A 14,754-nucleotide genomic window follows, 5' to 3' on the forward strand; every position below is an offset into this window, starting at 1 on the left:
GCCATGGAAAAATACTGACTATCCCGGTCTCTGTGGTAAATCTGGTCTAGAACCAGCCTCCAAACCTAACTCCTTATTTCTATAAATATTTTGGTAATACTCTGTAAAATATCAGAATGTTCACATAACTTTTATACTTTTAGTTGTTTGAGGACATATTTAGAATATTAAATCAGGTGTTATGATCAGTTACTCAGTGGTTTAACAAATACTTTTTACACTTGCTTAATTAAACGTATTTAAAGTATACTACTCTGATTGGAGTACAGTTTTGGGGTACTCTATAACCGACCTCTATGCATGAATGATTGCTCTATGGATCACTTTTTAAAGACAAAAAACACTGGCATAAAATATTATCTATCACTGCAGCGGCCATCCCACCCCGTGAGAGTCGGGCGACGCGCCGTGGTGGGCGTCCCTTATTTTGATTTCTGAAAGGTGGCAACCCTAGCTGGGGTCCATATGGTTATGTGTATTTGTTATATGTTGCATTGTGATCACTGTTATGAGTAGAGTGTTATGGGGTAGGATTCTGAAAAAGGACTTTAATATTCTTCTGAACACTATGGGAAAATTTTAAATGAAGTTATTTCTCAGTGGTCCAATTCCATCGCCTCAATGCGGAGACGAAAAACATTCCATGCTGGATATGATAAACAAATGGCTGATTAAAGCTCTGCCAGCTCAGTGACCTTCATCAATAACCTCTGGATCTATTGGCAGCACTTTCACCTCTTTGGAAGAGGCAGACGCAATCTTAATAAAAATGGGATAAAGCTGCTCACTGCAAACCTTTTTTATTGTATCAACAAGAACAACAATGTGACCATCGCTTCAGAAGAACAGGATGTCTGACTAGGATGGAATCCTCCACTTATCAGAAACAAACTATTCTAAAACAAACTGATAAAACATCGACTGTGGACAGAGCAACTGGTTGCCCTCCCCTTTTCCCCCTCCCTTATTATAATCAGTCGGTCTTGTAACGTTTTTAGCAATCATGAGTCAACAATGACGGGGGCAGCCTACTATATATAATCTACTGGCGCATCATTCTATGTAATTTTACATACATTATACTCAACAGGAGAGGCCCCACCTTCTCCAGCTCTCATTAGACATGATAAAGGTTTGGATCCCTAAAGTCATATTCTTCCTCCTATTTGGCCCCCCTCTAGGCCCGGGCCGGGGGCCCGCCGCCCCCCCCAGGCCCTCTACAGCTCCGCCCCTGAGATTACACTTTACAAGGGGTCAGATTAGACTCTAATCATTAGAGTAATGCGTTGATGACGCCATTGTTTGACATTTCTGCTCAAGCTATTTACGGATCTGTCAGGTTTCCGATATGCGTCTCCCCCCAATGATAAACTTGTTTCTACGTCCTTGGTCATACCTCTAAGCCAGTGGTCCCCAAAGTGTGTCCTAGTGGCCCGGCATCCTGCATGTTTTAGTTCTCTCCCTGGTGGTAATAACAACCTTTTCAGCTTGTCAATGTTCTTCTTAGGTCTTCTAATGAGCCGTCATTTGATCCAGGTGCGTTGAATCAGGGAGAGAATTAAAACATGCAGGATGCCGGCCCTCCAGGACCCACTTTGGGGACCACTGCTCTAAGCTATTATAGGCAAACAAATGTTTCATTAAAAACAATAATGTATGAATTTTGTTTCGCATTCACCAGTAGCATAGCATACCTATGGATAATTAAAAAGCTGCCTGATGTTACGCAGTGCCCCGATTATTGAACACATTTAATTTACCCTCAGTGATTAAATGAGTCCCATGTCACTTTCCTGTTGACCCAAAAAACAGCACTTCATCCTCACTCTGTGCTTAATGTGTGTGTCAGAGAGATATTTTTGGTGCAATGAGTTCTCATTGAGCACATTTAAACTGTCCCCGCTCTGATGGGCTTAACACCCTTTCAAGTACTGGTGAATGTGTGTTAGATGTGGATGGAAAACAATCATCAGTTTATCTGCACAGTAAACATGAGATTCTGACAGAACTACTGTCTGGACTGTTTGATCCATTTGCAACGTGTCTTCTGGCATTTCAGACTAGCTCCTCAGGAAAGATGACCACTTTTTTCAGGTGTAAAAACACAGATTCGAAATGACAACATAGTTGACAACATTTAAAACATTAGGGGTTTAAATAAAGACTTCAACAGATAAAGAAAAGCAGATTCAATGACAACAGTTTGAGTGATGGATCTTTAGAAAGATTTCAATGTTACCTTTTGGATATGACAAATTGCTCATATCTAGAAGATTTTAAATTTTTTAAAGAAGTCCCCCGAAGCAATTTTTTTAGATAAATAGATATAAAACAGAGAGACAAATGCTGCTGCCCCAGCAGATGACAGCAGAACAGATGATGCTCTCAACAACAAACTTATAGAAGAAGATCTGCAGCATCTAGGTGCAAACCTTGAATGATCTCCCTCAGGAAGTACAATTTACTCTGTCCTTTAGGTGGCTTCACTAATGCATGTCCAGTCCAGTCTGTTGACCAGATGAACACCAAGGTATTTATATTTATCAGCCACCTTCACTTCTTCTCCCATAATGGAAATAGGGTTTGATTGAAGCCTATTTCAATCAAACAATCATCCCCTTTGTTTTGTTTGCATTCAAGTTGAGATGATTGTTCCCACACCATGACACAAAGTGGTTCACCAGCTCTCTGTACTCGGTTTCTTAAAAAATAAATAAATAGAAATACAACCTAAAAAATACAACCCGACCTGGACTGAGTCCATAGACATGTCTGAGCTACATCCAATCCGACTGATTAACTTTAATTAGAGGCTCAAGCCTCTAATTAAAGCCTGAAATAAACCCAATATTTTTTATTGGGACCTGCCTTGCACTATTATTCTTCACCTAAAATAAACTGCCGCTTTCTTTTACCTTTAACGTGGCCCGAACTGCAGCGTGCACCCTCACAATATATATCAAAATGTGCAGCTCGATCTCATGAAGTGTACTATTTCGTCTGTTGGCATTTCAAGTAACCATGGCGACGTTATTAGGAAAAATAAGCCAAAATCAAATCAAGACAAAATCAGAAGCTTTGTCCGAATTCAAGGTCTGCATCCTTCGAAGGATCGGTCTGCATAGACCGGGTTCTTCCAAGGCCGTGAATAAACTAAGACCGGAAGAGAAAAGCTGTGAATTCGGACAGGTCTACCCTTCACCAACTGTCCCCGCCGCCACCTCAGCATAACTCATGTTGCCTAGCAACTGTGACAGCATGAAGCAGAGAGCAGCGAAGGAAAAAAAACAACAAAGCTGAAGTTTGCTTTTTAGTCTTTAAAAATAAGGGCGTCCCTTATTTTTATTTCTGAAAGGTGGCAACCCTACAGCACTGCCAAAACATATGCACAAAAATCCTCAATAAAACATAAAATATTTGAAAAATCAGACACCAGACAAGTGAATAGCAGCAACATCATCAACCGGTGTAACGCTGAACTGATGCGGTGAAGCTACCAGTAGCAGGAGCGCAGAGCTGTGCCAATAAGCTAACAAACACTGAGGAGAGGAAGAGCTGCCATCAATGCAGTTGCAGCCAGACATGTTTTAATGTTTCACAATACATTTTTTGGGTGCAGTGTGTGATGGGAAGCGGCCGAGGAAGGGGGCCCTGGCGGTCCGATCCTCAACTGCAGAAGCTGGTGACATGGAATGTCACCTCTCTGGTGGGGAAGGAACCGGAGCTAGTGTGTGAGGTTGAGAGGTTCCAGCTAGAAATAGTCAGTCTCACCTCGACACATGGCTCTGGTTCTGGAACCAGTCTCCTTGAGAGGGGCTGGACGTACTTCCACTCTGGAGTTTGTAACAGTCGTAATTGTGTAGTATCTCTTTAAGACATTCTAGTATCTCAGATGACGTCATGTATGCGTCGCTGTTTCTTTTTAGAGAACGTCTGAGAAACCTGCTACAGTTGGATGCTGTAACAGTCGTTACAAATTGTTACAATAACGGGACTGAGACGGACATATAACTCTCTTACTTTGGTGACATTACGGGTTGCTTTGAACTCTGCTTATTTCATGTGTGAATGTGTAGCAGCCGTTCAACCGGGCTTGTAAGGTTGGTGAAGAGCGTTTTATTAAAGGACAACACTGTGGAATTCCCAGTACCAGTGTAGTTGTGAGTTTCTAACCGTCCAGTCGCGTCTACCGCCTCCTCTCCTCCCTTAAACACAACCTGAAGCGTTACAAGTTGCCCGCAGTGAGAGGCGCCAGGCAGGAGTGGGCATACTTGTTTCCCCCCATCTCGGTGCCTGTACGTTGGGGTTTACCCCGGTCAACAAGAGGGTAGCCTCCCTCCGCCTACGGGTGGGGGGGACAGGTTCTGACTGTTTTTTGTGCTTACGGGCTGAACAGCAGTTCAGATTACCCACCCTCCTTGGAGTCTTTAGAGGGAGTACTGGAGAGTGCCCCTCCTGGGGACTCCCTTGTTCTGCTGGGGGACTTCAACCCTCATGTGGGCAATGACAGTGAGACCTGGAGGGCCGTGGTTGGGAGGAACGTCCCCCACCCCCCCGATCTGAACTCGAGCGGTGTTCTGTTATTGGACTTCTGTGCTCGCCATGGATTGTCCATCACGAACACCATGTTCAGGCATAAGGGTGTCCATATGTGCACTTGGCACCAGGAAACCCTACGCCGCAGTTCAATGATTGACTTTGTCATCGTTTTGTTGGATCTGTGGTCGTATGTCTTGGACACTCGGGTGAAGAGAGGTGCGGAGCTGTCCACTGACCACTACCTGGAAGTGAGTTGGCTCTGGTTGGGGGGGGGGGGATGCCGGTCAGACCTGGCAGGCCCAAACGTGTTGTTAGGGTCTGCTTGGAACGTCTGACAGAGTCTCCTGTAAGACGGAGCTTTAACTCCCACCTCCACCAGAACTTTGAACACATTCGGGGGAGGTGCGGGACATTGAATCTGAGTAGATCATGTTCCATGCCTCCATTGTCGAGGCGACTTATCAGAGCTGTGGCCGCAAGCAAGGGCGTAGGAACGAGTGTCATTGGGGGGGACGCATATTGGAAACCTGACAGATCATTAAATAGCTTGAGCAGAAATGTCAAACAAATATGCCATCAACACATCAGTAATGCGTTACTCTAATCTGACCCTTGTTTCATTATCAAGCAGTGGTGGAGAAAGTACTCAAAAAATGTACTTAAGTAAAAGTAAAAAAGTACTGGCTTTTAAAAATACTTAAGTATTAAAAGTAAAAGTACTTGCTGAATAATACCTAATCCCTAATACAATATCATTAAGTGAACCGATCGTATTTCATTTTAATACATTAGAAATGTGCCAGTTTAATGAACAATGCCACAGATAAAGCATGCTTTATTGTGTTTACTCTGTAACATAGTTTAGACTTAGATATGTGATTCTATGCAACATAATTTCAGGGATGGAAACATCTTGTCTCCTGTCCTAACATAACATGAACTTCACTTTTTTTGCCAGTAGTGGCATTTATTTTTTAAAGAAATCCAACATAAAGGGGATGGAAAGAAGGTGGGTGGGGGAGGACAGGCAACCAAGGAGCCACGTAGCAGAGTTGTAGTCAAGACCACCTACCCAAGACCAAGTCAAGACCAGCACCCAGCGCTACGTGACAAAAAAAAATTACGTTTGACCTATAAAAATTACTTCTCAAATTGATCTTAAAGATCCACATTCCCATAAACACCTAGATATTAACTACATAGAGCTGAAATAAATGTAATCAGTAAAGAAGAATCGGATCGTTCCTGAATGTCATATCACTATATTGCACTTTGGTCACAGCGTTGTCCCATATCTGCGACACCTCAGTCATCACCTCCACACAATAATTCAGCGCATGAGTGACAACTTTTTTTCATCGCAGATGCAAAATATGTGTCTCAGTCAGTACAGCTAGCTTTGCTAGCAACACGTCCACAGATCTTACCTTTATTTAAGCTTTCCTTCCAAGTGACGCTAAAAGTTGGACGAAGTCCCACCGTCTGTGAAAGCGAAGCGCTGCTGATTTTACATGTCGCCATATCTATGATTTATGCAGCGCTATTATATTACTGACGCTCAGAGGAAACCAACCCTTTCCATGTTCTTAAGGAAGTAGAGCTAATTAAATGACATAAACAAGACCTGAAAGTGATTCCAGTTTCCCTTGATGGCCAACCTGTTGATACTGTGGCAAATTTTTAATTCCTTGTCTTATTCCTGGACAGTCAGCTCAACTTTGCTGAAAACACTGACTATATATTTAAGAACTGTTCTCAGAGACTCTATATTTTAAGAAGACATTGGGGTTACCCAACTTGAGGTTGTGTTAAAATGTTAAAACTTAACATTCTAACTAGAGTTTTAACTTAACTCAAGTTAAAACAACATTTTAACTCAAGTTTTAACTTTGCATATCTTCAGCTGGTTTGGTCACATGAGCTGCAGATTAACAGACAATCTTTTAAGAATACTTTGAATGGCAGGTATAACAGCAGGTAAACAGTGGTGAAACCAAAAACAACTCTGTCTCAACTGTTTGCTGAAAGAACATGAAAGACAGCAAGAAATATTCTAGCAGAGAGCATCCATCCTCATTATTCATCAGTTTGACCCTCTGAGCTCATGAAGGTGTTAAAGTGTTCCTTTAGGAACTAAGAACATCTATTAGAAGTTATTTATTGACAGTGCAATAATTATTCTTAACCAAACTAAATAACATTTACCTATAGCGTGCTGTGGTAAATGTATAAGTGTTTTGCTCTATTCACAAATTGTTGATAATGTGATTCTATGAATATGATTTATCGTTTTTAAATAGTTGTATCTTATTTTTTTCCTATATATAAGACTCTACCATAAATGGCATCTCAGAATAACATAAATGGCACCGTGAAAACAAAAATTTGATTTTTTTGCTTGTATCTGTTTAACAACCTAGGTTGTTATTCCTAATTTGTTTATTGACTTTTGCTGAATTAAATTTCTTGCGTATACATTGCAAATGGTATTTTTCATTATAGTTGATCACGTTGTTTTTCATGTCTCTTTATTTCTTTTCTTCCTCCTATAATTGATGGAGATATATAGATATTATTCATAATGTATAAAAGTATTGTCATTTAATTAGCTCTACATCCTTAAGAAAGTGAAAAAATATGGTGTTTTATGAGATAATTTATCTTTTACGGTGCCAGTAATGCCGAAATTAATAGTAAATAAAGACGTTGTGGTATTCTGATTTAGTAACGTCATTATGTTAGTTGTGTTACCACCGCCAGGCCACTAGAGGCAGTAGCAGGCCCGAAAAGATGCGACTAAGGAGCAGATTTAGAAGTACACAGAAAGTTACAGACTTTGTTAAAAAAACTGTGAGCTGTGCTTAAGTAAATGAAAGATTGAAGTTCAAATACATGCTGAGAGTGAAACTCCTTCCTAAAGGTGAAGATATATCACAGATTTAAAAAGAAAATAAAAACGGGAGGCCGCGGATAATACAGGAAATAGCGCCCCCTTCACTTCCGGAGTGCAATGGTCCCATTTCCAAATAAGGTATGAGGCTGACAGTGGTCCGTCCCCGCCCCTTTCTGTTTGCTGCAGAGAGGACCTTCTCAGTAAAGGTGGAGGCGATGGGTGACAACAGACACTAAGTCACGTTATTGCTCAGATTTTACGGCACCACCTTAAATCCCTGAACTTCACATTTTAACGGGCAAAAAGAGCAACGCGACTTGGATGTAGCGAGTAACGCAACACTTTTGTAGAAATGTAGTGAAGTAGAAAGTACAGATACTTACTGTAAAATGTAGTGGAGTAAAAGTAGAAAGTCCCCATTATTAAATCTACTTAAGTAAAGTACAGATACACGAAAATTGTACTTAAGTACAGTAATGAAGTACTTGTACTTCGTTACTTCCCACCACTGGTAACAAGTATTCTAACATGTTGCTATTTACAATCCAATAATCAGATTAAAGTTAATCATAGTATAATGACCATCATTCCAGGATGAACGCTCAACTTTAGCATTTACCTCACAACTAGCAAGATAAATACTCTGGTAGCCCAGACAGGCTACCAGATTCTGAAATATCTTATTGGGAAAAGACATTTGATTATTGGTCAAAATGCACTGATATAAATTGACTGGTAACTGAACTGGTTCTACCTCTTTCTAAAACCAAAGTAGAAAACAGCTCATAAAATAGGACTCAGCAGCTTTAAACTCAATACAGCAGTTTGACCAACAAAAATTAAATCTAAAAAACAAGTTTTGTTCTTCTTGAACATCTCTATACATCAGTGCAACAGTTTGATCTACAAAATAAATAAAAATGATACTTTTCACATCTAACAAGACACCTTAGCTCCTCACTGTTAACTCAGTCTCACTTCCAGCTCTGCATTCAGTAACTTACCAAACATGATCCATGAAAACACTGAAGCAAAAAGCCTAAATGTTTTTATTCTCCTGTCAGTTTCAGCCATAAACATTTAACTAAAATATCTAGTTATGTGTTTCTGTCTCTGCCTCCCTCTGACTCTCTGCAGCCTGATGCTCCTGCATGGATTCATGTATTTACAACAGACACTACAGTAATGTACAGTAATGTCAGAATGTGAACTAAAGATAAAAAGCATGTTTTTATCATACAGAATGAGAATTTAAACAACTTAATTTTCAGATGTATACATTATTATACATCTCAACTCTATTTACTGTGTAGCAAAAATTTTCACTAATTTATTTTTAAACCTCTCCTCAAGCACTTTTCTTATCGTCTCCTAATTATAGTGTGGAGATAATGAAAAAAATATTGAAACGTTGAAAGAAATCAACCTGACATCAGTCTTCACCCGTTTTCCTTTCTGGTTTTATTGACATTAATATAATTTTATATCTTCACACTCTGAAACTCCACCTGACTCTCCTATGTCTTCCCTGACCTGCTCCTCTCATAATAAAATAGTTTAGTTTATTTAAAAATTAAAAACAGTTAATACATATTTCAATAAACTAAATGAAGACCTCACCAGAGCTTCTTCACCTTTCTTCATCATTCTAGCACTGCTGTTCTCCTAAATTTCTAAATAATATAATATAATATAATATAATATAATATAATATAATATAATATAATATAAATACATGTTAAGTGGTCAGTATGATCAGGTGTTGCTCACTTTAAATAATAAAAAGGCTAATTTTGCTGCTGTTTCAGTCTCATTATAAATCATAGCTAACTTTTAAACAAAGTTAGCAGTAAAATTTTGGACATGCGAGTATCCCAGAATTAAAACCGCTTAACCAAAAAGATTTAGTTCTATATATAAAAGACAACTGACAATAAGATGTTATAAACGAGCGATATTCATGGCAACATTCCTGACAGATTGTTTACCTCATTTAAACGGAGTTTCTCTGACTCCTTCTACTGCTGCCTTTACTCTTGAGTCGTTCAGAGGGGGGTGGGGGGAGGAAGCGCTCTGCTGAATGCGCTGTTGTGCGCCTTCAAAATAAAAGCATGCGAGTGGAAGATTTTAAAATTCTTCACAACTGCGGTGAAACTATTGGGGGGACGAATGTGGCTGTCTTCAATATTGGGGGGGGACATGTCCCCCCCGCTTCCTACGCCTATGGCCGCAAGGTTGTCGGTGCCTGTCATGGCGGCAACTCTTGAACCCGTTGGTGGACACCTTCGGTGAGGGATGCTGTCAGGCTGAAGAAGGAGTCCTATCGGGCATTTTTGGCCTGTGGTACTCCAGAAGCAGCTGATGGGTACCGGCGGTCAAAGCGGCATGCTGGTTGCTGAGGCAAAAACTCGGGCGTGGGAGGAGTTTGGAGAGGCCATGGAGAAAGACTTCCGTACGGCTTTGAGGCGATTCTGGTCCACCATCCAGCGTCTCAGCAGGAGGAAGCAGTGCAGCACCAACACTGTTGGACGTTGTGGGCCAGTGGGCAGAAGACCTCCTCAATCCCACCAACATGCCTTCCATTGAGGAAGCTGAGCCTGGGGTCTTTGGGTCTGGCTCTCCAATCTCTGGGGACGAGGTTGCCGAGGTGGTTAAAGAGCTCCTTGGTGGCAGGGACCCGGTGGTGGATGAGATTCGGTCGGTGGGTAAGGCTCTGGATGTTATAGGGTTGTGTTGGCTGACGCAACTCTGTAATATTGCATGGCCATCGGGGGCAGTTCCCCCGATGGCCATGAATTTTAGATATCTACGACATAAGGTTTGTGTTATCTCACGTTAGGGGCACTGTAGACCAGTTTGGCCACGCCTATCCAAAATTTTTAGTTGGGGGACAATTTTGGGTGACGTTTGGTGAGTTTTTGAATATGTTTAAGGCTCCAAAAAGCTGCATGCTTTGTTGGAAAAATAAGAAATCCTGCAATTACAATAGGCCTTCACAGTGCTTCGCTGCTTGGGCCTAGTTGATAAATTCTGTCTTTTTGGAAGAAAAACATAAAAACAATGACATAGAACTATTTTAGCACCACTGCTTTGAGTTAGCCTTAACTGAAGAGAAAAGGTGTGGTGCATTCACTGACCTAACAGAGAGAGAGAACTCTCCTGGAGCTGATTCACTTTCCCTCACTAGAAACACTCCAGTATCCTGCCAGCACAGTCGTTGTTCAGCCTCCAGTCTTGATATTGCTCCTGCAAACCAGCTATAGAAACAAACAGAAACTATTAACTAGAGATTATTCTTAACTAAATCATGTTTAGTTTTAGTGAAAAATGATGGCTGTGACACATCAAATCTAGAAAATCATCAGAAAAAATGTGTGTTTCTTATTAACACAATTTGGATAATAGATTATTTACAGATGAGGGTGCAGAGAGATGCAATTCTCAGGTATGAATCCACGTTTCCCCTCAATCTCAGCTGTGAACCAGAAAGAGTCTTCCTCCATTTCTACCACCTACAGTGCAAATCCACAAGCCTCCGTTACTCCATGTGAAGATGCAGAAAAACCATTCAAATATGCAGAGATATGCAGCATGTCTCCATTCTTACCTTGATGATGTCTCCTTTCTGGAAGCTGATCTCATCTGCCTCTGATGCTGCGAAAGAGAAGAGAGCCACAGCCTCCATCCTACACAGTGAGCACCCACCACAGTTTTACTTCACAAGGGAGTAGAGTGGAGTAGAGTGGAGTGGAGTGCAATGTAGCGTAGCGCAGCGGAGAGATGGCAGGGTGAGATAATCAGCATGTTTGTGCTGACCTGCTGCAGCTCTGAAGTTAATGGGGAGCGATTCTGAAACATGGGTCACTGTGTTCTTCCATGTGATGGAGTTGTGGAGAGGCTGTGAGCATACAGAGGTACTGACTGCTCTCTGTCTCCATCTGTGCAGTGTGTATACTCCAAACGCTGGGGATTTAACAAAGAGCCTCTAACCAAGGGACAGTGGTGACACGGAAAACTTGGCACGGAGGAAGAAATTAAAATAACCAAAAATAGACAGAGTAATGACCTTTTCTTTTAATAACACTGGAGCTCTAACAGGCGTTAGAGCTCCAGTGCATTCAGTTACTTTAATTAGTTTCCTCTCTTGCTCTAGGTGAAGGATGACACTTTTTTCATCTGATCCCTCCCTGCCCATGCCTGCCCTCCTTGCTCTGTTTTAGTGCTGTCATTTTCTCTATTTATGGAGTCTTTCTTTGGACATCCTCCAAATCTACAAATTATGGATCATGTCAACCGATCTCAATACAATTTATAAAATTTTCTTGACGAGAAGTCTGGGCACAGGAGAGCCTCTTGTCCTGCGGGGACACACCCGACGGGATTCACTCTGAATTTAATTAGGTACCGGCAACCAATTTTCTTTCTTTATATTTTTTGTACTCTGAATGCATTTTTCTATTAAGTGTATTACCAGAAGAGAGCAGAAAAAATTTCAGCCCATTATCTCTAACGGTTTCTGAGATTTTGGGTGGTAGGTGTACCTTGCCACAAACCCACCTAGTAGAAAAAGATGGGATTTTTGAAAGCCGATTACTTAAAAAATAAATAAATTTAACACTTATTTGTAATGACATTGTTTAAATATAAATAAATCATATTTAAAAACATGAATATTGTCATGAAATCTGGTGTAAGCATGTGAGATCTGTCCAGGTACACGCAGAAAACGGAATAAAGGCCAGAGGAATAACAGTAAACCTTGTATAATGATTTAATGATGATTATGGGTTGTAACAGGTTTAAAGTAATAATACACATGCCAATGAAGAAATGTCTGTAATGTATGATCAAAAATATATGTTCTGTACTTTTAATCAGTTGAATGTTATAATAATATATGTTCTGTACTCTTAATCAGTTGATTTTATTACATTATGGAAATTGAGGTTTGAACAACTTGATTGTTGTATAATAATCATTGATTATTAAAGATTAAGGATAATGAGCGAGGAAGAAACGTACTGAAGTATCGACAAAGTAATACATTCCTGAGCGGGGGCGAGGCAGAATCAGAAACAGATGGTCAATCAGAAACAGAGGAGTGGAAGGAGGAGGAGGATGAATAACCCATGGTGAAGGGACCATGTTTGCTTAGTTTCTCCTCTTTTATAAAAGTTTCAACTAGATTTAACTCCTCCCGCAGTCTTTGCCCGGCGCTCCTGCAGATCGCGTTATTACGCTGTGGAGCTCGGCATAGCGCGGTAGATGTCAGGATCATATAGATTTTGTTCAGTAAATATGACCCAGTCTTAAAAACTTTAAACATGGTATTGTACACATGTACAATACCATGTTTATAAGTCTATAAGTGTCTATAAGTGTATATAAACACTTATAGACTTTACTTTTAAAGTCTATCATAATATATAGCAAAATAAGTACAACTTGATTTCAATATAGCTAATTGGAAGTGTGTTTTTTTTTATCTCAAAAAGCTATAATTTTAATATGATCTTTCTTGTGTCATGGATTTTGTCAATCAAGACTGTATTTGCAAAATGCTATAATAAAATTGCTTTCAAATGCAGTACATTTATTTTTAAACACAGCAACTTTAAGTGAAGTTATTGATGAAGAGCATGTAAAAATACATTGTAATGTCCAGATCAACTGACTGTATTAGAACAACACATTTTAATAAACCTACATCACAAATGACATACACAATTTTGAAGAACACACAAAAATATAAATTTGCAATTTGATAGATAGATAGATAGATAGATAGATAGATAGATAGATAGATAGATAGATAGATAGATAGATAGATAGATAGATAGATAGATAGATAGATAGAACTATATACATAAATAAGAGAATATTTGTATTTGTACAAATATATATATATATATATATATGGCTGGAGACTGAGCAATACTGGAAAGGCATATGGGAAAGGGAGGCGTCCCACAACAGCAATGCACAGTGGCTAACTTCTCTACGAGAGGACCACAGCAACCTCCCTGAACAAGCCCCGGTAACCATCACTGTGGCAGATGTCCAAGAAAGAGTCTCGGGTATGAAAAGCTGGACAGCACCAGGACCTGACATGATCCATGCCTACTGGCTGAAGAAACTCACTGCCCTCCATGAGCGACTGGCAGCTCAAATGAACCAGTTGCTACAAAATGGGACTCACCCTGAATGGTTAACTGAAGGGCGCACAATCCTGATACAGAAGGATCCCTCAAAGGGTTCAGTCCCATCCAACTATCGGCCAATAACCTGTCTCTCTACAACATGGAAGCTCATGTCAGGCATCATAGCGGCTAAAATAAGCGGACACATGGATAAATACATGAGAAAGGCACAGAAGGGCATAGGCATAAATAGCAGAGGAGCCAAACACCAACTCCTTGTAGACCACACAGTCGCCCGAGACTGCAAAACCCGACACGCCAACCTGTGCACTGCTTGGATTGATTACAAGAAAGCCTATGACTCAATGCCACACACTTGGATCATTGAATGCTTAGAGATGTACAACATCAATAGGACTCTAAGAACCTTCATTGCAAACTCGATGGGGCTGTGGAAAACCACCCTTGAAGCCAACTGCAAACCACTTGCACAAGTGTCTATCAAATGTGGGATATACCAAGGAGATGCTCTGTCCCCACTGCTGTTCTGCATAGGCCTGAACCCTCTCAGCCAAATCATCAACAAGACTGGCTACGGATACCGACTCAAGAATGGGGCCACAATCAGTCACCTCCTCTACATGGATGACAACAAGCTGTATGCTAAGAGCGAACGAGACATCGACTCACTGATCCACACCACCAGGATCTACAGCACTGACATTGGGATGTCATTCGGACTAGACAAGTGTGGTCGGATGGTTACAAAGAGAGGGAAGGTCGTCCACACAGAAGGGGTCTCAGTCCCAGGAGGAACAATAGCAGACATTGAGGACAGTTACAAGTACCTGGGAATACCGCAAGCAAATGGCAACCTCGGTGAGGTCACAAGGAAAGGCGCCACAGCCAAATACCTCCAACAAATAAGGCAAGTCCTGAGAAGCCAGCTCAATGGCAAGAACAAGATCCATGCAATAAACAGCTATGCCTTACCAGTAATCAGATACCCTGCCGGAATAATTAGCTGGCTAATGGAAGAGATAAAGGCCACGGATGTTAAGACTCGGAAGCTACTAAACATGCATGCAGGGTTCCACCCCAAATCCAGCACCCTGAGACTCTATACAAGCCGTAAGGAAGGAGGCAGAAGACTAGTGAGTGTGAGAGCCACTGTCCATGATG

General features: G+C 40.8%; 1 protein-coding gene across 4 annotated transcripts in view; it reads right to left on the reverse strand.

The window, feature by feature from the left end:
• LOC108165995 (GRB2-related adapter protein-like) overlaps positions 1 to 12,532 on the reverse strand; it is a 32,990-nt gene extending 20,458 nt beyond the window's left edge. Inside the window, exons 1-3 of one of the 4 annotated variants that reach the window (XM_081607410.1) lie at positions 11,040 to 12,476; positions 10,847 to 10,944; positions 10,570 to 10,689 (exon numbers count right to left, since the gene is read on the reverse strand). In XM_081607410.1, coding sequence (XP_081463536.1) covers positions 10,570 to 10,689; positions 10,847 to 10,944; positions 11,040 to 11,117 — 296 coding nt within the window. In that variant the 5' untranslated portion in view covers positions 11,118 to 12,476. Of the gene's footprint in view, positions 1 to 10,569; positions 10,690 to 10,846; positions 10,945 to 11,039 lie in introns of all 4 variants that reach the window. The other 3 variants (XM_081607386.1, XM_081607466.1, XM_081607433.1) reach the window with 3 other exon arrangements.
• Between the last annotated feature and the right edge of the window lie 2,222 nt (positions 12,533 to 14,754).

This window comes from Poecilia reticulata, chromosome 1 (genome assembly GCF_904066995.2).
Source record: "Poecilia reticulata chromosome 1, P_reticulata-male-v2, whole genome shotgun sequence".
Classification (NCBI taxonomy): Eukaryota; Metazoa; Chordata; class Actinopteri; order Cyprinodontiformes; family Poeciliidae; genus Poecilia; species Poecilia reticulata.